This window comes from Eubalaena glacialis, chromosome 8 (genome assembly GCF_028564815.1).
Source record: "Eubalaena glacialis isolate mEubGla1 chromosome 8, mEubGla1.1.hap2.+ XY, whole genome shotgun sequence".
Taxonomy (NCBI): domain Eukaryota; kingdom Metazoa; phylum Chordata; class Mammalia; order Artiodactyla; family Balaenidae; genus Eubalaena; species Eubalaena glacialis.
The window spans coordinates 47134756-47162084 of NC_083723.1; the positions used below are offsets into that span (position 1 = coordinate 47134756).

A 27329-nucleotide genomic window follows, 5' to 3' on the forward strand; every position below is an offset into this window, starting at 1 on the left:
AGAAACTACGCTCTGGCTGCAAAGGATAAACTGCTAGGTAATGAACCATTATATTTACTTAATAATTATTTTACTGTTTAAATTTTAAGAAAAAGAAACTGAATCTAGAAAAAGGACCACACAACTTCCTGAAACTATTTCTATCTCAATTAAAGATGGGGAGTTTCCTAAAACCAGATATCCTTGCATCTCAGTTAGGAACGTTGGGGAATAAGTAGAGATAAAAGGTCAAAAATAAGACCAGAGAAAAAAAAGAGTAATGATAATGTGTTTTGTCTTGATTTACTTTTGACAGTTGTAACTCATTTGACATATGATCGTGCAAACATAACTAGATTCAACACAGAGAATCAATGTATGGACCATCTTTAAATGTTCTGCGGTATGTCAGTGAACTCATAAGAGCACAGAAGGATATTGTAATATCTGGTGTACAGTGGGCAAACTACCAGCTCCAGATAGTTACAGTTTAAGATTAGAGACAAGTATTTCTTTTCGATAATGTCATACCTTTGTGAGGCTGGTTTGTGATGACTGTGGTGATAAAAAAAAATGTACTGCAAGAAAATCAGTGAGATCAGTGTGGAACAGGAAATGAGAGTGTCAGTGTCCAAACCAATTCCACCATTTGAGTAGCTGTGCAGTGCCCATCAGGCACATACCCCACTGATACATAATTTGAATTATTAACAATGAAATAAATATATTATTTTTATTTCATTTTATGGGTATTATTTTTTCCAATGGTTACTAAGATGTTAGGGCATCAATACTAGTTAAATTGTTAGGACCTAATTACATAATAAATGAAATTGTTTTAGGTATTTCTTTGGGTATAAGGGCATAATGAAAAAATTACTGAGATGTTGTGTGCCATGATAGAAAAGTTTGGGAAAGCAAGAACCTATTTCATTAGAACACTTAAAACTAGTAAGCACTTAGTTCAATTATTTATTTATACCATGACTTGGAAGAAATTATTCAGATTTTAAAGATAAAATGAAGAAAGTCTGATTAGACTTCAGAAATAAAAGACCTTGAGGCAGTAAACTAAAAATTTTGAAGACAAAAATTCATATTGAATTAGTAAGCAAAATAATAAAAAGTCTTATATACATAACATATAACTTAAACATATATCTAAATAGATTCATATTTTACTTACATTTACTCAGAAGCAATCACTTAAACTAGAGTATTAATAGATTAATAATTACTTATGAATAATCATTCAAAATGTTTAATAGATGGTGCTCTAAATATCTAAATGTATAATTATGCTATGATTTAAATATTTTAGTTTTAATACATTCCATTACATTAATGTTTTATAACTTAATATATAGTTAGCCTCATACCTAATAAAAACAAAAGGATGTTAAAACTATAATTTTCTAAATTAACTGATGAACATATGCTACATTTGGAAATATTATATTATCTGACTCAGAAACATGTGAGTTTCAGACAGTTGCTCGATATTTCTCTAATCTCCCAATATCAATTTTTTTAACATTGCAGAATTTGGAGAACAAATAAAAGTATTGCTTTTTATGCATACTACACGTTGACTGGCCAAGAAATATCATTAAATCTATTCATTCATTCAGCAAAAATGTTTTAAGAAATTCAGTACCAGCTAAATGTTGATGATAAACCCCCCCAAAAGATGAATGGGTAGTAGTCCCTTTCTTCAAAAGTGTTAACATCTATTGACTACACATTTCTATATATATATAAAATCTCAAAAATAACCAGATTTGATTATTGTTATTACTACTAATAAGAGTTAAAAAGTAATCTCTATACCATCACTTTCCAGTAGAATATAATGTGAGCCACACAGGTTATTTGAAATATTCTAGTAGTAAGATTAAGAATATAAAAATAAATGGGTGAAATTAATTTTTACTGACATATTTATTTGATCCAAATCATTAAAAATATTATCATTTCACGATGAAATCAATATAATAGTTGTAATGAGCTATTTTACATTCGTTTTTTATACTAAGTCTTTGAAATTTGCTGTGTAATTCACTTATACAGCATATCTCAATTAGGACTAGCCACATTTCAAGTGCTCAGCTGTCACATGTGGCTAGCAGCTACTGTCATGGACAGTGCAGCTCTGTAACTCTTCATCTTAGCAAAACTTCTATAAAAACTACATAGGCCACATTCTTGGCATAGAAAAGAATGACCACATATCATAAAACCTGTTCATATTATTTCCTTGATGTTTGTCCTACAATACCTGTTTTCATCTTCTACTCATTACCAAAAAAGTTAACATATTACAAAACAATTATATTTTGTACCCCCATAATATTACAGAGACTCACAGGTGCCACTGATGTTTTAATTTAATTTTAATTTATTTTGTTACGGTCTATGCAAGCTACTCTACTATGCGCTTAGGGAGCTAGAAGAAATAAGAAATGGTTCTTGGTTCTCAATGCGTTTGCAGCCCATTTGGGAGGATAAAATAAGGAGACAAGTAACTATAATCAAGACACAAATTGTCTTAAGAAGTACATAAAGCATCTGGCACTTTGGATGGAGGGAAGGAGGAAGGAAGGATAACTTCTGACTTAAGGAAGGATTAGAATATGGAAAGACGTTGTGGAGGAAGGCTTCCTGTTATTTTATTTTCACTTATCACTGGCTCTTTATTTTCCACAGATTGTAAAAGCCGTGCATGGCATGTAATGTCTTCCAATTTACAATCATCTAGGCTTCGCCTCTATTTCTTACCCCTATATCTTTTGTACACCTATGTCCTAAGCATACAATTTTCTGTTTCTGAGATTTTCTTCATGTTGCATTCTCTTCTTCGGATGTTGGTTCCTTTCTCCCCTTTACCAAATCAGTTCATTAGCTAAATGCCAGCTTTTCTAACCCCACTCTCCTAAGAGTGCTCTGTGTACTTCTTAATGACCACCAACATTACAGCTTTACTAAATGTGTTTATATATCCTCTTTATCTATACGTAGATCAGCACTTCTCAAATTACAAGGGGCACCACGCTCATCTGGAGAACTTATTAAAACCCAGGTTGCTTGGTCCCATCCCTGGGGTCTCTGATTCAGAAGGCCTAGGGTGGGATCAAGAGTCTGCATTTTTAACAAGTTCCTAGATGATGCTGGTGCTGTTGGACTGGGAGCATGCTTTAAGAACCACTCGTCTACGTAGTACACAGGGAAGGATTTTATCCCTCTTTGTATCTTGGGTACCAATTACGACCCGTGACACTGAGGTGGCATCCAAAAATGTCTGTGGAAAGTAGGAATGAGTTTAAAACCCTAATAAATAGAGTACTTATTAGCAAGGCTATTGTAAAGATCTGACAACATTAAGCTTATGGTGATAATCCTCTAAGGAAAACCATTGACAAGGCTCTCTTAGAATGAGCAGGACAGGGTCTTAGACAGAGGTAGGGAAGCTGACATTCCAGGGAGCAGGGCTTCATTTTCGACAGGATAGTGATCCAATCAGAACATGGTGTCACAGATCAGATAGTTGTAGGGTAGTTTAAGAGGAAGGAAAAGAGACTGGTGAGTGGAGTGACACTACTGCAATACTGTTGGCAAAAAAGAATAATGCTTTGCTAAAGAAGTTGGCAAGTTCAGAGAAGATAAAAAAATTATTAAAGACTTATTAAAAAATTAAAATTCACAGGATTAAGATTCAGTGAATGAAGATAAAAGAGGAGGCAATGGTGCTTTTACATTTGTACTTAATTTTCTGGGAGGATGGTGATATCAAATGCTGAAATAAAAAATACCTGGATGACAGACTTATAGAACTACAATGTGCTTGGTGTGAAAACTTTGCTAGCCAAGTCTGTCATGTCTTTAGTTCTACTGTGTGGAGATACTGAGAAAGGAATCAGAAATGGTATCAGTGTGTAACTCCAGAAACAGGGCGCCTCCATGAGGTAATTCTTCAAAATTAACACGTGTGGTAAAATATAGTTGTGTTAAAATTTATTTTGAAATTGAGTCTATCCTTGAACTTATTCCTCACAAAACCTTACTATATTTAGTTTGAAACAAGTCATTTTATGATGCAATGATTAAGATCACCCTACCATTCTTTTTTGCTTCTGAATAAAAGGGTTTTTTAGTGACATCTGCTGTGTTTTTATACTTACTAGAAAAAACTTTATTTTCCGAAGTCTAGTCAACTTATCCAACCATAGCCTGTCCTTCCTATATATCTCACCACATAAAGAGAAAATCTTATTTGTGGTTAAACAAACAAAAAACCTTTTTTAATGTATTTATCAACCATGAAGAGAGTTTCTCTATTAATAATCAAATCTATGGGGCAAAATCACAAATTGTCTATATTATCATCTGATTTTATAAAGTTAAAAAATTAATTCATGTTTTCTTTTAATTCCCCAGTAACTCTAAAATAATAATGTTAGAAACGTTTGTTCTAAATGAAGAGCTGCATCAAGAGAAAATTTATTAGTATGGAATTCGGGATAAATTTCAAAATGGCAATACTATATTACTGGCTTTCCTTCTTTCTTGTTGTCCTAAATTATCCTCATTTCTTTGTCCTTTTTACCTTCTACTTAAGTTACAAAATCTATTGTAATGTATATCTTCTGTTTCCAAAAAGATACAAAGATATATTTGATATACAGAGGCTCAGATTTGTGTAACAACAACAAAGAAAAAGAACATGAAGCATTAGATACATTTTTCAAGTTCCCCATGATAATAACTGCTACAGTATTTTAAGAGATGTAGAAACACATCATTTTGATACATCTTGATCAGTTATAAACTCAGAAACGGAAACATTTTTTGTTTGTTTCAGTACATCATTAGGAAAGGAGAAATCACACGAAAAACACCTTAGGAAATAATATTGTATTTCCTATCTCCTAGTCTGAATAAGGAGCTAGAAAATAAGTAACTCGGAGGTTGCATTGGACACTTCTCACCTTGCTGCTGCTGTGTTTCTTTTTGCTCACTGAGGGTGACCCTGGTTGCCCAGGGCTGGGAACAGAACTGGATCCTGCTGATGTAGGACCTGAATGAACGTGAGATCCTTTTTCAACGACAGACGACAGAACCAGTGGTGACTGCTGTAGCGAGACCTTCTGGAGCTCTGCAGCCAACTGCTTAGGATCAACCCCTGGGGATTTCGCTTTATCCACTACAACAAAATGAAGTGGCTTCACACAGTCTCAGTTTCATAGGTACTTAACACCATGGAACTTATCTGAGTTCTAGATAACAAAGTCATCTAGAACTTATAAAAGTTTTATAGTTACTTACAAAACAAGCTAAATAAAAAAAATACATGCAATTGTACCTTTATGAATCTATTTTTAAAGAAGTCTGGAAGGCTCAGAGAAAAGTGAAAGAATACTAAATTACAGAGGAAAATGGAGGTTCCTATTATATCTTCAGAAAAATGTTTTAAAATGTTTTATATAAAGAATTCTATGCATGATAAAATATTGTTTTACTCACTGGAATTTAATTTGTATGACTGGCTGTTTTTCCTCCTTGAAATCTTATATATCTATTTCTCTAAGGGAGGAATTTCAAAGAACATATTTACATTTACAGATGTATGAAAATTTCTATAGGCCTTGGCCTGCTCTGTTCAGTGCAGTGACCCAGCCTCTTAGAAATGCTGACTACAACATAGGAAGTGCCCAATAAATATTTGTTGAACAAAGCTATAGTGATACTTTTAATCTTATAAGTGATTTAAATTTATAGATTGTATTTGTTAGTTAAGAGATAAATCTACTTCATCATGTAGTTATGAAATTGTATGTGGAATTTTATTTATCATAAAAGGCAATCAAAAGGTTCAGGAGTAAGTGTTCCAAAACCAACTGCTAAAAAAGAACCAGTATCACCTAAAAATTATATAGGACCCCAAACAAATGGCTCCATGGATTACTTTCATACAATGAATTTAATTTTAAAGAATTAAAAATATAAACTCTCACAGTAAGAATTTCATATGAATTTCTTTAATGGGTCTAACATGTAAATATGTGTTTTCCTAGAACACTAAAAGTGTAGCTACAATGCTTTTGATTTTCTTTATGATTACATAAATATATAAACATCTGTCTATAAATTTATTTTTGCCTATATCTATGTATATGTCTATATCTTCATCTACAGCTACATCTGCCTCTACAATTACTTCTCCATTTAAATCTACATCTTTACCCACAGTTGGAAGCAGACTGCTTTCACCTACCAGCTTTTGGTGGTTCATGAAGTTCTAGGTGCTGGGGATTTTCAGAATCTGATAGCATACTGAGGTCCCTAAAAATTAAAACAAACAAAAAAAAAATTAAGAAAGCAACTGAGGAAGTCTGAGACAAAAGGTCTTTTTTCCCAACTATGCTGAATATTTTTTTTCAGTAGGTAAATGAGAAGTGGTTAATGATATAAAGCAATTTCAAAGCATGCTCACCCTTCTAACCAAATCTATATTTGCAATGCTGTTAAAAGTCAGCTGATAAAAATGATTATTTAAGGTGAAATCTTTATGGATTAAATGTAAGTTCATTTTGAAATACTGTACACATCCATGAAATCTAAATGGGTTTAGGCTTTCATTTAAATGATGCATGTTTCAATAAAAGCATGAAAGGGGACATAATCAGAGACAAAATTAGCTGGATTCTTTCTATGCTTTAGACTTTGATTCTGAACACAAGAAATCTATAAAACTTGTATTCACTTCATGTTCTAATTACAGGAAATCTTGCTGACTGGCAAAGGTTCCACCTTAACAATTTTAAATTAAAAGAGCCATGAATAGCCAAAAAATGGAAACAAAAAGATGGGGAAAAACTCACAGTCTTACACATATTTCTGCTTCCCCACTTTGCTGACTAATGATACTCTGCACTTCTTCATATGTTTTAGAAGTTAAAGGAATTCCATTCCATTCCAATACTTGCATGCCTACAAAGACAAATTCAAGTATAAAATAAAAAAGGTGTGCTATGTCTCATCTGGGTCCACAAGGCACAGAAGACATTGCTTTGCATTTAAAAACCAACTCAGCACACCATTTCAGAGAACATCAGTTCAAAGTTCTCTGGAACATTAATATCAAAATCATATGAAGTTTGATTTCATCAACTTACCTGAACATATAAAATATGTCAAACAGAACATGCAAAATGTTGCTCTTGAAAATCTATTAAATAGTATCAAACACATGCATTTTGTTCACACTGCTTTAAAGAAAACATTCTTGACTGTATATTGCTTAAACCAATTTTGTGTGCGGAAAAAAATAATTGCAACCACCAATATAATTTTTCCACTGGGCAACGAGCAACTAGAAGAGTGTAAACTTCCATTCTATTGCGGAATAGGAGTGGTAGAAAAAAAGTCATTAGGATTTTGTTGCGAAGCTCCCTTTAAGAAACTGTTACAGCTTCAACTTTGCTCTGATAAAAAAGATTTCCATGGTGTGTGTTTTTCTTCGCTGCATGCAAGACAGTCCTGAGTAGAAGAAGCAGAAATGTTATACAGAGGGCAGTGTCATGGGTGTGTGTGTGGCCTGTGCAACAGTACGCCCTGTGCTCAGAAGGGCCCCATGCTTGGTTTAATGCTTTGCTACTGCCATCTTGAAATTCTTACCACTGTTTGAACAAAGAGTCCTATATTTTTATTTTGCACTGGGTCCCATAAATTATGTTGCTGGACTGGTTACGGAGCATTTCATGTTTCCTCTCTTTCTAGAAAGGTAATTTTCATACAAAAAAGTAGTAACATAATTAATATTTCAATATTTTACATTTAGTTTTTATGTCCATTTTATATGAGCTGTCAAATAATTTTGGGAACGTATTTGGCACAAATCACACGGTCCTAATATGTAGCTATGTGGGCTAGATATAAATTCGATGAAACCATCCAGAGTTATAGTACCCAGATATTTGTGAATGCTACCAGCTTTACCTGAGAAAAAATACCTGTATGCCATGACTAGGTTATAATTTAAATAAAAAGAAATACTTGTGGAACAATTAGGTTTTCAATGAGCTTCACAGATGCCAATGTGAAATTCCCTATTACTCACTATTGGCTTCCATGGGAAATTCTCAACATGGCATGACTGAGTCTTTAAAAGTTTTAATGATTTTGATATACATTGGAAAGCATATTACCAGTTGCAAACAAGTAAGGGAAGTTCTTTTACTATTGGGAAATGGCAAAAGAAGTCCATAAAAATGCCCACAGTAACACAAACAAGAATGACTTTTCTATAACTTACTCCAAGAAAACTTTATCTTCAGATGGGCCTTAGGTTTATTTCAACAATCCCAGGCTGTTGTACACATAAAATAAGAAAATTACATAAAAGACAGTGATAATACCACTAAAGAAAAATTTAGAGCTGAAAGAGGAAAAGCACACTGAAAAACACACATTTTCTTAGTCACAAGAAAGAGTACATTTATGAACAGATGATTCTGAATTGAAACAAATTTATAGTGCTATAATTCAGAAATTGCATTGTCACTTTTCTGCAGGAGCAAATTCTATGAAAGGAAATAGCTGCATAATCTTCATGCTTCTTCTGTTGAATTTACCTGTTCATTTTTCACAGCTTAAAGGGGCAAATTTATGAAACATATTTATCCAGTGAAATGAATAAATGCTTCTAGTTGTAAACAGGAAAACTATTTAGACACATTAATAAAACTGATGAAAAATACAGATAACTAGGATCTTAACCTAGATATATACCTGAGATCATGAACTACATGATTTGCTCTGTCCTAAGATATACCAGCTGAACTTCTTTTCCCCTTACTCAGTTTCCCACTAGCACTGGGGCAGTACTGCAGTTCAAAAGATTTTGCCAGTTCTTTTATCCTTTTATTTTTGGTTTCAATGATGAGTATGCGATCTATAGGGAAGTGACTACTTGAACACAGTTCCCTTTCCTCTGCCTCTCCAACTTCCTACAAATCCTACAAGAACCACAGTAAAATAACCAAGTGAATATACAAACTACTTTTAAATTCATAAGATGGTTTTAGTCATTGTGAGAATTAAGTACTGTTAAGTATGTGTCTTCAAATATGATATTTTTGAGAATACTTTAATTGTAAAATCCAATAAACTATTTTAAAATGCATGCAGAAATTGTTTGATCATACTACACAGAAACCAAAGTATTATTTTATCATTTCAATGATTTGAATGTAAGCATATTCAATCTTAAGGAAACTTGTTACTCCGACCTTGGTTTAGAAATAATTCCCAGAACACAGTGAACACATGAATGGTTTTATCTATTATTTAGCATTATGAGCAAACACATTTTCTTTATGTTTAAATTATATCAACATGTATGTTAACCAGTTGTTTAAGTTTGAGATTGCATAGATGATACTTCAGTTACATCCCTAGAAAGTGCCTCTTCTAATAACTTTTAATAGGAAAACTAAGATAATCTGAATTTTTTTGAATGTGCAACAGTAATGATAGAATTTGCTGCTCAAAGTCTTACACCTAATAGGTTATTAAAAACTGAAAAAAGACAATAACCAGGTAATTTTTGAATTCTAAAAACATCAATCACTATAAAACATTCTCAAATATGTGTTTTTATAACTTCTGGGATTACTGAATTTCGTATGTTTCTCAAATTGGCAAAAGCTATTCTTATCTTTACAGTTCAGAATTTCATGTATGTTATTTCTCTTGTCTATAATATTTACCATTACTGCAAAAATATCTTCTGTATTCAAATTATTGCATTAACAGTCAAAATCTTATATGTTAATGTATATCCAAACATATATCACACAAAAGCTCATGACTTTTATTGATTTATTCCACAAATATTTATGTGGCAGGCACTACACAATTCATCACCTTTGTGATGATCACCACCTTTGTATCTACTATTTTATGCTGTTATAAAAATTAATAAAAATGATACTCTACTAGAAAAAGCAGAAGTATCTTGGCAATTAGTAAAATGAAGATTCACAGAGAAGGAAATTCAAAAGTGGTTTAAGTATATGAAGAAAAGCCCAGACTCATTAGAGATTAGAAAGTACAAATCAAAGCAATAATGATGTATTACTTAACGCTCATCATATTGAGGAAAGTTTGAAAGCCAGAAAATACAGCGTGTTGACCAGGATATGGGATTAGGGGACCTTGACTTCAAGAGAGATTATAATTGCTAGGAGGTTTTTTAGCTTTATCCCCACTCTATGATGTGAGAATACTATGACTGTTAGGATGAAAAAAAACAACTGCTCATTTACAATTTATAAACATATAATTATTTTAACAGGAATGCAGACAAATGCAACCACTCTGGAGTGCAATGTGGCAGAACATTGTTAAATTAAGCATATGTACACCCTAGGACCCAGAAATCTTCTTGACTTTCTATTTGTGGGGAGGTGGTAGTATCAGGAAAAATGGACAATGAGAGCTTATTAAATACTCACGATGGAAACACTTAGCAGTTTTAGGAAAGAGACCATACCAGGTGTTAACACCAAAGGGCAGATCCATCTTAAAATCATGTGCCAAGTAAAAACAAGCGAGAAACAGGATCTGATCTATAGGGCAATGACATTTATGTTCATTAAAATGATATTCACACAAACTAACATTATATATCATACAAATAAGCAACAAACCATTACATAAATTATCATGGTTCTTCATGGAGGGAAGAACAGATAGGAAAAGAAAGTGAGATAAAAGGAAAGAAATGAGTTAATAAACGAATGAATAAACGAACAAGCAAACAGCCCCCCCACCCCCCCCCCCACACACACAGAGGAGGGGACCTTATGTGAACCAACGGGGCTGGTGTGCTGTGAAATGAGAACTGGATACAGCTGGGATAAAAAAACCCATAAAACAATTTAAAAATATGCATATAATAAATTATTTATAATTTATTATTTTATCCTTTTTTCCACTGATATTATTAACTATGACTCTAGATTAATTTTCTAAATTTGGACATCTGCTCTCAAGAACCCTCTATAAACTAGCAGCAGTAGGAAAAACTCAGCTGAACTGGTTATCTGCCCTGGCTTTCTAAATAGCAAACAAACCCTGCAAGTGATTTTCAGGAGTCCAATACATTGTCCCCAACAGTTATACTAATTACTCATTCATTTTCAAGTTAGGCAATGTTAATATAAGAGAAATGCATAGGTAGATGGATTTTATTATTTTTCAAAACTACATTTTAAAATATTTTACAATTTTAGCCTATTTATACATTAATATAAAAGAAAGAAAGATAGAAGGTGGAAAAAGGAAAAAAAAAGGAAAGGAAAAAAGAATGGAGGGAGGTAAAGTTAAAAAAAATAGTATTTGAATAGTGTCTTGATTATTTACAGATCAAAGGAGACGTCCTCAATTATGATAAGATGTTTAATACTGTACACCTGAAACACTTTAAAAATCAGCGAAGTATGGCTTGCATATATAAATTCTCAAATGAAGTTAATTTACATATTACAAAATTATCACATTTTGAATATAAAAAATTATCTAGGAAATATCAAAGACTACTGTTGAACTGTCTGAGCTTACCCACAGCTTTTTTTTTCTAGGTCTGAGTCTACTGAAAATATTTAGAATTAATGACTTCTACACTTACAGATGTAAAACAGATATGCCTCCACTCATTAAGAAAATTGTAAAGAAAATAGATTATCACATATTTTGCAGTATTAATGGTCAATAACAAAAGGGTCATTGAAGGAGGATTACATGAATGAAATGTCTTGCAAAGGCATGTCAACTAATTCACAGACTCATTATAAAGTAAGCAAGATCTGTGTAGATGTGCTAGTTTTAGTCTTTTGTACAATATATTAGAGAAGTGAAACATGAGGTGACATGACTTTTCTAACATCACACAGTTAGTTGATGGTAATGCAGAAATATGAACTCCATTTAACTGTCTCCCAGGCCAATGCTAGTGTCAGTAAATAGGAAAACTCATTCAAATTATGCTAACCAAAACTACATCGTAGCCCACTTGAATATAAACAATGTTCAAATATGTAAAACCTAGCACAAAGAACACATATATTATCTATAATGACATATTTAACCACAATAAAGAAAGATAATTTAGAAATTATTTAATTATCTATATGACAATATTATTTGAAGATCTGGGCATGCAAAAATTGAAGATCTTATTGAACAAACAGAAAGTTGTTGTGGGATACATCATTTTATGGTGGGTAAACAGTGACCATTAGGAAAGCTGATTGGCTTTCTCATCTCTTTTCTCCACTTCACTGCCAGAAGGGAAACCAATTTCACATTTCTATAGGCACAATGATGGGAAATTATGCTGAGCCCCGCTGAAAGGGAAAATAATGTAGGAAGGATTGTTCAATATCACTAATCATCAGGGAAATGCAAATCAAAAGCACAATGAGACATCATCTCACACCTGTTAGGATGGCTATTATTTTAAAAAAACCCAAACAAACAAACAAAACCCCACAAAAGACAATAAAAGTATTGGTAAGGAAGTGAAGAAATTGGAACTAGTGTACTCTGGTGGTTGCAATGCAAAATGGTGCAGCCACTATGGAAAACAGTATGAAGCTTCCTAAAAATTAAAAGTAGAATTACCACATGATCTAGCAATCCCACTTCTGGGTATTTACCCAAAAGAACTGAAATCAGGATCTTAAAGAGATATCAGCGCTCCTATGTTCTCTGTAGTGCTATACACAAGAGCCAAAATGTGGAAATAACCTAAATATACATTAACAGATAAATGGATAAAGAAAATATGGTTTATAAATATTAAGGAATATTATTCAGCCTTTATTGTTCAGGATTCAGGAAATCCTGTAATATGAGGCATGAATGAACCTTGAAAATATTATGCTAAGTGAAATAAACCAGTCACAGGAGGACAAATACTGCTTGATTCCATCTATATGAGGTATCTAAAATAGTCAAACTCATAGAAGCAAAGAATAGAATGGTGGTTGCCAGGGCCTGGGGGAGGGGGAAATGGGGAACTTCTTATTAACTTGTATAAAAGTTCAGTTATACAGGACAAATAAGCTTTAGATATCTGATAAATAACATTGTGCTTTTAATTAACAATACTGTATCGTACACTTAAAAACCTGTGAAGAGGGTAGATCTCAATGTTAAAAGTACTAAACAGAATTTTAAAAAGAAAAAAAGAAGAATGTAGGATGAATGAAAGGAAGGGGAGGTAGAGAGTTCTAGGGAGAAGATCTCCCCCAACAATGGTGGCTGGAGGTTGCAAGGGCAGTAGAGAGCAGCATCCTACTTGCTTATATTATTCAGGGAAGATGGCATTACCTCAAAGAAAAATTTCTGTGCGGTGCCATTAGAAAAGTCGACCTTAGATTTGGTGGCTCAACCTAGGCAGAATTACTCTCGTGAAAATTTGGTCACAGTTTAAAGGAGCCACCCACTGTCAAGGAAGCGCGCAGGCTTGGACACTGCTCTCAATGCAGTGTGGGTCAAGGTACAGAGGCCCAACCCCCAGTGTTCTAGAATGTGTAAGAGCCTCACTGGGAATTTCCCCAGTGCTCCTGGGGCAGACAACATCAAAAAATTGAAGTGTTTCAACTTCTCACCAGTAGATGAAGGGAAGATTGGAACTGATTACATTTGATTTACAGAAAAAGTCGTATGTTTCTTACACTCCAGTATAGGTGTTGCAAATTCATGCTTTTTAAACAGAGTTAAGGTAAATAGGGGAATATATCCATGATTTGTGGGTTCAATTTGAAGAAGATTCTCGTGATAGGATTCTGCTTCTAATCACTCTGACCACTAAAATAATCTATTATTCCAGTTCAATATTTCCTGGAAGGATTGGTACAGATACCAAAGTCACTCTATGGCTACGGTTTATGGTGTTTAGAATTAGATATGTTACTTGAAACAGGCTACAATAGAATGTGGCTGAATAAGGCAGGAAAGGGGTTATGGGTAGATTAGTAAAATTTTATTGATCCCCCCGAAAATAACACGTGGAGATATCCAATGATAGGTTTGTGATGCTATCATCTCATTTAAAGTAGGGTGCAGTTCATAAATTTATAAACTTTCCTCAGTTTAATTTCCCAATTTATTTTGTTAAAATACTCAGAATGGATGTTTTCTATTGACTTTCTAATTAAATGGCATGAACAGATTAATATCATCAAATCTAAAGGATATCATGACCAGCTAACAGTAACAGATTAATCCAAAATGCATTCATGATTATATAGAGATACAGAGTTGGGTTAAATGGACATAGGAAGCTAGGGCAAATGATACAATTGTGCATGAGAAATGCTTGTCTTAACTGGTGCCTCCTCTGCTTTAAGTATCCCTAGCGAACCAGCAGGAATTTTAACTTTAATTATGTTCTTAATCTTTTTTGATACTCATGTGTTCTGTACTATTCCCTTTATAAAGTTATTTAAATGTATCCCACTACTCAGACAATGGATTTTAACATAAAATATCATCAATTTATACCAGGAAAAGTGTTTCTTAATAAATACAGGAGACGTTTGAACCAGTGGCAAAATCATCATCATCATCATCTCCACTGAGCATATATATAGAAGATACAAATTCCATTTCATAACATTATTTGACACATAAAATGCGCAGAGCTTTGCTTTGACTTCTGAGTTGTAACTTTAAATCATGTGCAAAATCGGACAAAAAGGAAACTATGTTTTGAAAAGTAAAGTTATAAAAAGAAATCTCCCAATCAAAATTTAACAGCAAAAAATTTAACAGCAAAAAACTCCAATATACTATTCTAGAGTATAAGAAAATACATTTTTTTTACAAAGAAGGAGGGGTTTTTTAAAAAAATCATAACCTAAGTACTCATCACTAGAAATATTACAACATGGTCAATTTCTGTGCATAAAAATGTTGTTTCTATATTTTGCTTATTTTGAGCCGAAGACACTATATAATTATTATGAATGGTATAATCAAAACTAACAGTGAACTTTAAATACATAAATTCTTTCATCATTTGAATAGTTAAAGGATAGAAATAAAACAGAGAAGTCATTGCAAACAATAAAAAATCAATAACCATTTTATTACCCTAAGAGAAACTTTACAAAAATAAAATGAATTATGTGTTAAGTTACTTCATAAGAAGTGCCAGTATTCTATTAACATCATGAAGAAGAACTAGCAAATAATTCACTTTGGCTGGATGGATGTTCAACACATAACAAATGTTATTTGATGGTAGAATTCTATTCAAAAAGTTTTCACTTACAGTAAACAAAATGTAATTTCAATATATATATATATATAATATAGTATATACAACATATTACAATCATTGATTTTTCCATTAATAAACCAGAGTTGTTTAAGAAGACACCTTAACAGCAATATCTGCCAAATAATAGAGAAAAAACTCAGCTATTTTCCCTCCAGCTCTTTAAAATTCACGTAGAGAAATTATTTCCTCTAATTCCGAAGCAAATATGATTAACAACCACAAAAAATAATGGTAACATATTTTAGATGAATTACACAAAACTTTCAGATGTATACCATCTAATTATAAGAAGTCTTTTTGATTAAAATGAATAAAATTAGATCTATTTCACTTATGTTAATCGTACCAACATGGGACTTTGTGTGTTTTTTTTTTACAAAGTTATTTTGACCACTTTTTCTCATTTTATCTTTACAGCACTTCAGTAAAATAGGTAGGGTAAATGTAACTATTACTATGTTTACAGATCTGAAATCTGTTTTAGAAATTATACTGAGTGGTAGTTCAAAAAGCCAGGACTCCTGATTCCTCATCTACGTTCAAGGATATTATTAGCATTCTGAGGGCTTCATTTCTGTTTAGGTTGTATGACTTCTATTAAAGAATGTATATTTATTGTATTAATTAAAATAACATTTAAGACTTGAATGTTAAATGCTCTGTAGGTTTGTTATATTATGTAGAGATTTAAGTTTTTTAAAAAAATGGTGGAGTACCTTTTGGCCTACTAAATTTGAATACTGTGTACAGGAACAAATGAATGAACATATTGAGGTCATTTTCACTGAGCCGAAATTTAATATACATGTTGTATTAGTATTTATAGATATATGATACAATATCATTTATCTCCACATCCCCTGTTCCCACCTTGGTCTGAACAGCCACATTTCATGCCTGGATTATTTCTATAGCATCCTAACTGCTCTCCTTCCTATTCTTGACTCCTTCAAACTATTCTCCTTATAGCAGTCAGGGTGATTTTATTTAAACGTCATTCAGCTTGTGTCAGCCCAGTGCCTTCTCATTTGACATTAATAGAAGCTGAAGTCCTTACACTGACCTACGAGATGCTACCTCTGTTACTTCTGTTACTCTGTTACATCGGTTACTTCTCTGCCGGAAATTCCTGCTTTCTTGTCTCTCACTCACATCCTCACTCAGTGCCAGCCATGCTGGCCTCGCTGCGGTCTTATTATTCCTGGCACACACCAGGCAGGCTCTTGCTCTGGGCCTGTGCCCTTTTCATTCCTCTGCCTATAATACCAATAACTCCAAGCTCACTCCTTCCTCTCCTTGGGGGCTTTCCTCATTTTTTGCCTTCTTGGCGAGGCCTTCCCTGACATCCCATCTAAAATTTCAACCCTACCCTCCTATATGGCATATCCACCCTCCTTGTTATCTTTTTCTCCTTAGCACTTATTACCACTTATTATGTGATACTTATAGTAGGTTTTACTTTCTGTCTCACCTACTGAAATGTATGGTCCATGTTTTCATCATTCATATCTCACAGGACCAAGAGAGGTTGCTCTATAGAGCATGTATTTACATACACACACACACACACACACACACATATGCACACACACACGATGGAACTTAGAAAACTCAAGCACCATATCTGACAGTGACGGGGATCTAGTAAAAACTAGAGAGTAGGGGCTTCCCTGGTGGCGCAGTGGTTGAGAATCTGCCTGCCAATGCAGAGGACACGGGTTCGAGTCCTGGTCTGGGAAGATCCCACATACCGCGGAGCGACTAGGCCCGTGAGCCACAATTGCTGAGCCTGCGCGTCTGGAGCCTGTGCTCTGCAACAAGAGAGGCCGCGATAGTGAGAGGCCCGCGCACCGTGATGAAGAGTGGCCCCCACTTGCCGCAACTAGAGAAAGCCCTCGCACAGAAACGAAGACCCAACACAGCCATAAAAAAAAAAAAAAAAAAAAAAAAGTAACTAGAGAGTAAAAGAAAACAAAAGTAGCCTAAGAGGAAAAAAAAGCAATTTATTTTCTTCCACCACTCTCAGTGTAACTTAGTATTTATATGAAAAACCGTTAGTCTGATATGAAAATCTGCGTTCCCACAGAATATTCTTTCTGCTCCAGCCACGTCACTAGATCTGGAACATGGCTGTACTCCATCACTATAAATAAGTAAAATATGAACTATGTAAAAAATTAACCAATGAAAGAGATAAAAGCCTAAAAAGATCTGTTTCAGTTCCTGGAGAGTTCTTTGCCCTCAGGAGCTTACAATCTGTTCTTAGACATTACCTGAAAGTTACCTGGAATTCTCTGGGAGGGGAGGAGGCATATCTGTAACCCACACTTAGTTATGGTACTGGTTATGAGAGAAGCCTGCAGAATCAACCAATGTATTCTGCATTTCTATATTTCTCTTACTGAAACTAGAAGAATATATACATTGCCAAAAAAGTTATTAAATAATGGGTTTTCTTTCCGTAAATACATCTTTCTCCTAGTTCTTCAGGTTTATTTTATATTTTTGCTCATTCAGACCCTGACCAAACTTTTCCTCCACAGTGAATATCCTCTATCCACTGCCCTTCTAGGCTGTAACCATCTTGAAAGCAAGGTGGAATTTTAGAATGATAGAATTCTAGGATATACCTGTAGAGTAGTTACTGAATAAACGTTTTGACCCATTTGCATTCTTTATTATTTCCCATATTCCTGATATTCTCACCTCTACTCCTTCCTAACAACCTTCTTTCTGAACTCCCTTTTTATCACCTCCATCTACCTTGTCAGTATATTACTGCTGCATACCAATAGGTTCTTACAGTTCTGCAGTAAGCACCTCAGTGTTCTCCCCCAATAAGAAACAACATCTCATGCAGGGATGAATTCAAGTATTGTAAGGCCTGAAGCTCATGCAATTTTAAGAAAAAAGAGAAAATTATGAATACAAAATTGATACAAGTGAACATCTGTTAAAAGGACAAAATAAATCACAACAAATTACAAAAGTTAAAAAGCTGACAAATGCCACAAACATCACATATGTTTTTTAACTTCCTGGAGCCTTGTAAGGGGCCTGTACAGGTGAGGAAGGAGCCCTGAGACTTAAGGGTCATGATTATCCATTCTGATTTCATTCCTTCTTTCATCCTATGTAATTAGTCTCACATTCTTAATTCTAGGGCTCACATTTCCATTTTATGTAACATACACAACTTATCAGAGCACACATACTACTGTTTTGCTTCCTCTTTCCACACCTTAGACTGTATGATTCTTCTCAAGGTTCAATCTCTCCCCTGCATCTCTTCAACAGATAAAGTGTCTCAAAAGTATGCATTACAGAAGGGTCTTGTGGAGGGCCCCTTACACTTAATGCTGAACACCCAGTGAGTTTCTGTGATGTGTCAACAGCCATAAAAAGGAGTTGATGAGAAAGATCAGTCCACACACTGGGTGCCAGACACCTGACATCTGACACCTACACCACGATTCTATTCACTAACAAGATATGCTTTCAGTGACTTACAGACCATGAGAGTTACATAAGCAGATATTCATTGTATGTATGTCCATAGACTTTAATCAGACATGAAATTAACAAATTGAATTGATAAGAAGAAAAACTTAGAAGCCTTTTTATAAGACTAGCCAAAAGTATGGTTTTACGGTTAGGAGGTTATATATTTACATGGGACATGACTTAATCACTTCAGGTTTTAAATTTTTAAAAAATTTATTCAGGCCTAATAAATACCTAAAATGATATTCCATTATAGCAGAATACCTCTAGCAGATCAATGCTCCCTTACAGGAAGCCTGAACTTTGTGAGATTAAGTGTCATCTATGAAAATAATTTCGTCTATCCTTAACAAAATAGTTTCTTTAGTTAGTCTAGTTCTTTATAGTTAACTAAGCATGAAAAATACATCAGCTCCTTTCATACTCACAGTCAACCCCATGAGATAGGTCTTGAAACCTCCTGATTGAAACATCAACCCATCCAGATGAGATAAAAGGAGACTCAGAGAACATAAACAACTTGCCTAACATCATGAGGATGACATTAATTCAGTCTTCTGACTTCAAATCTGTGCTTTTTCCATTAGGAATATTCCAAATCCCTGCAGTTCAGAGCTCAGACCTGACCATAGTCAATTACCTACGCATGTTCAGATAGAGGGGACGGAGTTCAAGCTTAAGTAGCACATACTATTCTTATCATCAAAGATCTCCAAAGTAAGTACCATCTTTTCACTACTTCTGTGAAATACTACATCAAACACTATATTAAATGTTTCTGACACATTATTTGTAAACCTGATAACAATTTTGCAGCCACTATTATTATCCCGATTGCCCAACTGAGAACACCAAAGTACTAAAAGTTAAACAACTTATCCAGGCAAAAAGTACCAGAGCTCAATCTAAATCCTGACGTGTCTGACTCTAAAAACATTCTCTTTATATAGTGAAGACCTTGAAGCATTGGCTGTTTGAAGATTTGTTATAGCTATTAAAGACAGTTCAGCATCCTTGCTTCCAAAATAACAACTCCAAGTTCATACACACCAAAATGTAGCCTGTTATGGCATACTGATTAGACAAATCCAGAAATTTAAAAACAGAAACAACTGTTAATCATTAATCAGTATCACTTGAACATACATATATATTTCAAGGTATACCACTCATTGATAAAAGCAATCAAATTAGGATATGGAGTATTATACATACTAAAAAATGTGTAAAAAAAAAAGGGCAATTATTTCATTTTCTTGATGTCCCTATCGGAGATACTGACTCAAACATAATTTCCTCTGATTAATTTCAAAATAAATGGATAAAGAAGAGAAACATCTTTCTTTGTCCTGGCAATACAGCTAATCATTAATATGTAAGTATGATATCACTGCATCTTACAAATAGTATATTACAACCTACCAGTCGAGGTACCCACAATTTATACTCTTTCTTCCCAGAAGATAGTTTCCTAAATATTTTTTAGAAAAATCCTTGTATCAACAAGAAATATGATCTTGTGCCATGTGTACCTGACACACTATCTTGCAGGAATTCTGAGAAATCTCATGCTAATGACCAATCCGTACCTGGTAATCCCCCTGGAACAAGAATAAGGAAGCTCACTCATCTGTGTGGTGTGTTTCCTGGTCTCCAACTTTGATCACTGCCATGCCATCGGTAACATATGCCAAAAAAGCATAAGCAGAAATAGAGACTTTCTTGCCTCGGAACATTATCCTTGAAGTCACACAGGAGTGTGTCCTCTACTGGAATTAGCTCTCCTACCATAGACTTCTTCAGGACAGGGAATTCCAGAGGCGAACTTTTAAAATCAAAACCACCATGCCAAAAACACCTAACCTCACCTCCACTCCAATCACTGATTCTCAAACATAAATCCAACAACATTTTCTTGCCCGAAACCCTGTCAGTTCATCTTTAAGAGGAGCTAACTAGCCGAATCAATATCCCCTACACTGAGACAACTAGAAACTGAGAATTTGGAAATATCCGTGAACTAGAATTTATGCCACAGGTACATTTCCTCACAGAATAGCATATAGACAAACTAAGATAAACAGATTTCTTTACAGGCCTACCTACTGGCCTGGGAGAAGGTAATTTTCCACATAGTTCTGGCTAAATCCATAAGCAAACATTGTATATCATTGGTTTTAACTTTTTGCTCTCCTAGTCTATGTTCCTACTGATTCATTAAGAAGCTTCTTGAAGCTACATACAGAGCTTAACACTATATTCCTATCTTAGCTCCAAACAGCGTTCTCCAAACAAATATGATTTTATTATCAATAATAAAGATACAATTTATCTTCAAAATACTTCAACTAAATTGATTTTCAGCTGGAAAACCTAACAATATAAACAAATACCTGTTTTTGGTTCAATGGCTAAAATGTGTTTAGTTCTTATGGATTCACTGTTCTCTTATGAAAACTGTTGAAATATGAAAGGTATCATGCAGGTAATATATTTCACAATTATGTTACGATACACAATACTAGGGGAAAAATCATTTGGAGAATAAGTTCAGAAGTCCAGCGATTAAATAAAGCTTAGAACCAATGATATGCACATAAAGGATTAGGTTTGGCCCATTGTACTTCCTAAACAAACTTTTATTTTATTTATATTTTCTACTCTTCCTTTTCTGGAGATATAAAATTGTTGTAAGTTGATATAAAATGATACAACTTGTTAATAAGTTTAACAATTGCTATGTGTTAATTTTTTTTTAATGTCCTAACGTACTTTATTGTATTGATTCAAAATACAATGATTAAGTCTCTAAGAAGAACAAAGGTCCAGCATTGTGAACCCATGGAAGACTCAAATAGATAAGACTCAATATAAAAAATTTTTTTTTCTAAATTAATCTATACCTTCAATATAATCACTACCAAATTGCAACAGAGATTTTCCTGAAAACTGACAAGCCGGTTCTAGAATGTATATGCAAGACCAAAGGTCAAGAATTGTCCCAAGAGGATTTTGAAGAACAGCAGTATGGTAGATTACCTACCATATGTCAGGCTTAAAGTTATCATAATTACAACAGTGTGACACTGATGTAGGGATAGACAAATAGACAAGTAAGCTAGAACAAACATCTCATGAAAGACCCACACATGTACAAAAGAATCAATATATGACAGATGGGGCACTGTAGACCAGTGGGAACAATGATACACTATTCAATAAATGGTGCACAGGCAACTGATTATCCATACTGATGGGGGAGGAAACTAAAATTTCTAGTCAGAGCACGATAGACTAAAAATAACTTAATTCTATGTCTATAAGGACATTATATAAAGAGTACGATTTCACAATTTTTAGAAGGAAATATAGGCTAATATTTGAAGACTTCAGGGTAAGGAGAATTTCCTAAATAATATAGAACATTTATAAAACTTAATAGAAACAAAATAAGCCAACTATGTTAAAATTTCAACTTAAAAAAAAAAAGACACTAAAAAAACAAGCCACATACTGGGAGAAGGTATTTACAGCCTACATACTTGACAAACGATTATAACCAGAATACATAAAGATTCTCTAAAATTCAATTTAAAATACACAAACAATCCAAATAAAGAATAAGCAAAAGAACAGGCAAATCACAGATGAGGAAAACCCAAGTGCTAACAAGATTAGTAACGTATTATCATACTCAACATTACTGAAGGTAAGGTGAATGAAGAAAACAATGGCCTATCATTTCACATTATATTTGAAAATGAAAATGTTGAGAAAGAGGAACAAGGATATAAAGGAATAAGAACACTAATTTACTACGGATGAATGTAAAAATAGTGTAACACTTTGGAGAGCAACTTGGAAAAATCAACTACTGTTGAAGAAACCACACAACGTTCTCCTATATTATTTAGTAAGATAGTCACTATAACCCAGAAATGGAACTTTTTCTAAATTTTTTTGAACTTTTATTGTAGAAGAAACTTCTGTACATGTGCAAAAGGAGACTACTTCAAAAAATTAATTACAGCATTGTTGGAAATAGTAAAAAAAACTCATATATAACCGAAATAACCAGAGAATGTTTAAATTAAACTGTAGTAGAGACATACAGTAATAGAATTCTGCCCTGAAGTGAAAATAAATAACTAGAGCTACATTTGTGTACATGTAGCTACGTATACCACTTTAGATAAAACTCATAAACTCTGGAACTAAAAACAGTGGCAAAAATACACATAAACTATCATTTATATACAATTTCATAAACAAGCAAAATGAATCCTTATAAAGTTTATGAATACATACATAAAACTATAAAGAAAAGCAAGTGAAGGGTAATCTCAAATTAAGTCTGGTGGTTTATTTTGGGCGAGTAAGAGAGGTTTGGGAGAGGAGAGGTGACTACAGGAGGCTTTAATTGGTTTATAGGTACTTATATCTCCTAAAAATATGAAAAAAATAGGCAAAATGTTGAGACTTAAAACAATATGGTGAGTACATAGTTGTTTGCCATATTATTCTCTACAGCTTTTTTGTACACTCAAACACTTGTAATGAAAATTACAGGTCAGTGCCCAATTAAGTGTTAAACTGCATACATCAAACCATGAATGCTGAGACGCTCCCCCTGCCCCACTCCCATCGGGGAAGGCAGAACAGAAGATGTGTGATGTTGAGCTGTGCATCCCAATAGATGAGAAATCTTATAAGGCAAATCTTCTAAGGCAGTTTTCCTGATTGTGGAGGAGGCCCAGACTAAGGGAAATCACATCCACTTTCAACGAATTAGCAAACATCAAACCCTGACTTCCTGTGTTTACCGTGTAACGGAGAAATGCAACCAGTGAGTTGTTTCAGTAAAATTTTCCAAGATTGAGAGCAAAACCCACTCACCATTTAAGTGCAAATGAATCAGAAAGAGATGTGTCAGGCAGCAAACATTTCCATGTAGGACGTGCTATTTTGAGTTTAGATTTTAATTTCTAATTTGAAACTCATCTGTTTTGTGCCCTTCACCCTCTCTCCACTAGACAGCCAACACAAAGAGGAGATTCTGGACTGGTGACGAACCCAGTAGACAACTGTAGATTCTGGGTTCTACTGGCAAAAACAGGATCTAAATATTGACAGCCAAGATAGCATCGTTGAGTCTAGTAGAAATACTACCAAGAGTTGTATTAAAGATTTATGTTTTAAGAGAAAATAAAGTAAATCTGGAAATCATAAATAACAAATTATAGGTGTGAGTTATGTAACAACTGGACTCTAATCAGAGGATCTATAGTCATAGAGAGGCCTGGCTTAGCACTTGGCAAAACTTTGGGAGAATTGATAAATAATACAATTAATAAAAGTAAAATCTTAAGTCACATGCACATAGCTTTTAATGATTTCCTACTTTACCCAATGAAACAAACTGCAAAACTATTAGTTCCAAAAAAGATGATGACTTTAATGGCAGTCTCTGAGTTTATAAAATCACAGATGTAATTTGAGGTTCATTTCAGTTTTCTTTCTTGAATGAGTTTGTATTATATCTATTATTAATTTAGGTGCATGAACTTAAAAATGGCCACATAAGCTACGAAATGCAAAGAGCATCACTTCATCACAAAGCGCTTCACTGAAATTGTACATAAAAATTATCCTGATTTGTAGCATTTGCTGATTTTCATGGTGCAAGGACAAAGAAGGGTATGAAATTTTATCTTTAAATTATTCGAGTATCTTTGTCAACTATATCAGGCACAGTTACTGTTGCAAATTTTATTTTAAAATAAAAATAGCATATTCATTTCTTTCTGAAGTATGCTATCGGAAAGCAATCATATCACTCCCATCCTTACAAACAGGCCTCAATTCCTGTATTTTAACTAGACTGCAATACCAGCAGAGTAGCATTTAGGCATGATAGGATTAAAGTCATAGAAAATTCAGAGAGACCCAGTGTTTGCTCATAATGGTTATTTCTTGATTCATATAGTCTTTTCCTTGATTTAGCTATCTGGCTAAACCTCCAATTTTCCCTGTTGTATGAATACCATTAGAATATTTTTAATAATATGCTTTCAGTTATATATGTGGTGATGTCCTGGTAAACTGGCATTCTGAAAATCAACAGGCAAATAAATGAACAAAAAAGGCCTGATTTATAGCATTTGCCTATTTTCATGTTGTAAATACTCTCACCATGGCCAATTCAAGCTAACAACGTGATGGTCCTGAGTGTGAAGTTGGGAAGAGATATTCAAAACATCTCTTAGTGAGTTGGGCAAGCTGCTTCCAGCAGAACACTGTGATGAATAAATATTGCCTCAAATTTGTGTTTATTCGAATTGTCTATCAAAATATCTAGGGATTTTTTTCGGTAGGTTCCAATATATTTAATTTAAGACAATGACAGGGAATAATCTTAACATAATTGAGTTTTAAACAATAACAGGCAATATTTTATTAAACAATGAAATGACAGAAAAATGCTTTCTAAATAACATTTAATTTAGGATAAAAATAAAAGGATAGACTGAGGCTGCTTTGTGATAAAAATATTCGTGGTAAGCAATCTCACCGAAAACTTGTAAACTATATCTATGTTAGGTTTTGGAAAATGCAAATGACTACATCATCTAATTAATGAGTGAAAATTATCATTGTGTATCTTGAGAATCAAGCTGTAACCTTTTACTGAAAGAAACATCATTTTATGGCCCATAAGACACATCTGTAATGTTTATTACTTTAAAATGCTTTATGATGTAATGAGGTGAATAGAATAGTACCTAGCACAGGAGTTGGCAATCTTTTTTCTCGAAAGGGTCAGAGAGAATATATATATTTTAGGCTTTGTAGACTACACAGTCTCTGTTGTGAATGCAGTTCTGCTACTGTAGTGGGAAAACACCCATGTTCAATATGTAAATTAATAATCCTGGCTGTGTTCTAATGAAACAATGTTTACAGAAACAGGCAGCAGATGGATTTGCCTTGTGGGTCATCCATAGTTTGCTGACCTGACTTTAGCATGTACTGAGTCATGTGATGTTTTTATGGCTCTGATTTCAATATAATTTTTCCTGGTGTTTACGAAACACTAATCCTTTTAATCAAAGTGTTTTTTAAAATATAATATTGCCCCAGTCAGTAAAAAATCTTGACTAATTACTGTTTCTTAAACAAGATATTCCCATAGCAATCCAACTGCCAAAAGGACAATGCAACTGAAAATAAAATGAATATAGCTGTGGACATATCTTCCTTTATATTACTATACCAAAATATCATAATCAACCATAAGGAGAGGTTTTCCTAGACAGTAAAAGAAGAGAAAACTTTCATATCAAATTAAGATATATTTAATATGAGCACATTCATTTTAATTTACTCTGAAATCCTTATTCTTACCTTCTACAAGTTTCCCTGTCTGTTCTGCACTTCCCCCAGGAAGAATGTTGGCGATATAAGCTCCAATTTCTCCGCTATGTCCAGGGATTTCTTTACCACCCACAATTCTAATTCCTAATCCATTACCTGTATTGAAAAATTAGCAAATTATTAGCAATAAGTTAAGAAGGAATAACAGTTATCACAAGTTATAAGGTGCACAAAAAATGGGTTCTGGTATCTAGAAGTTAACTACAATATGAATACTGGAACTGGATACCAATATCAAAAGAACAATATTCTGATTTCAATAATAGTTGATAGGAAAGAGAACTTTCTGAGATCTTGGTAGGATCTATAATGATTAATCTGATATTAACAAATAATTTTTATTTTAGGCATATTCAGTAATATAATAAGGCTCTGTCTATTTTGATCAGATATTTTGTAAAAATTTTGTATGAGGATATTCCCAGTGTAAGAAATTCCACAGCATACAATTCATTTATGAAATCAAGGAGCATTTAACTTACAAAAAGATAGTAACGGCTATCATAAATTGAGAAGACACAATCTAAACATATAAATGACTACAATTGATAAAGTGAAAACACGATCATAACTTATGAATTATTATTCACATTTCAGCCTTAACTCATAAACTAATACTGTTTGTGCATTTATATGGCACTTAGTACAGGGACAATAAAAGCATTCTTGATTGATGAGCAACTGAGTAAACTGTTCCTTATTCCACAGAACAGATTTTTCTGTAATTAGCCACATGGAAGAAAGATGGAGAATGATTACTGTGAGAAATCTAATTGAGACAGAAATAAACTGTTGATATTTTATCTTTTTAAAAAAATAATCTAAAAATTAGCTAGTGTATACAGCACCAGATATATTTTTGTTACAAATGTCAAGATTTTAAAATGAAAGCACTAAAAGAAAGCAGAATTCTCCTTTACTGAAGGCACAATTATCTCTTTAAAATAAACTTCATTCCATTCAGTGATTGAAGTACCACTTTGAACTCTTTCAAAATCTCCAAAATTAAAAGGCAGCTCTCTTCCAAATCCTGTTCCCTTCCTACTTAACTCTTCAAAAA

General features: G+C 33.5%; 1 protein-coding gene across 1 annotated transcript in view; it reads right to left on the bottom strand.

The window, feature by feature from the left end:
- LOC133096174 (protein piccolo) overlaps positions 1–27329 on the bottom strand; it is a 370525-nt gene that overhangs the window by 90961 nt on the left and 252235 nt on the right. Inside the window, exons 10-13 of the mRNA XM_061197659.1 lie at positions 26240–26365; positions 6858–6966; positions 6251–6318; positions 4965–5179 (exon numbers count right to left, since the gene is read on the bottom strand). Of these exons, the coding sequence (XP_061053642.1) occupies positions 4965–5179; positions 6251–6318; positions 6858–6966; positions 26240–26365 (518 nt within the window). The remainder of the gene's footprint in view (positions 1–4964; positions 5180–6250; positions 6319–6857; positions 6967–26239; positions 26366–27329) is intronic.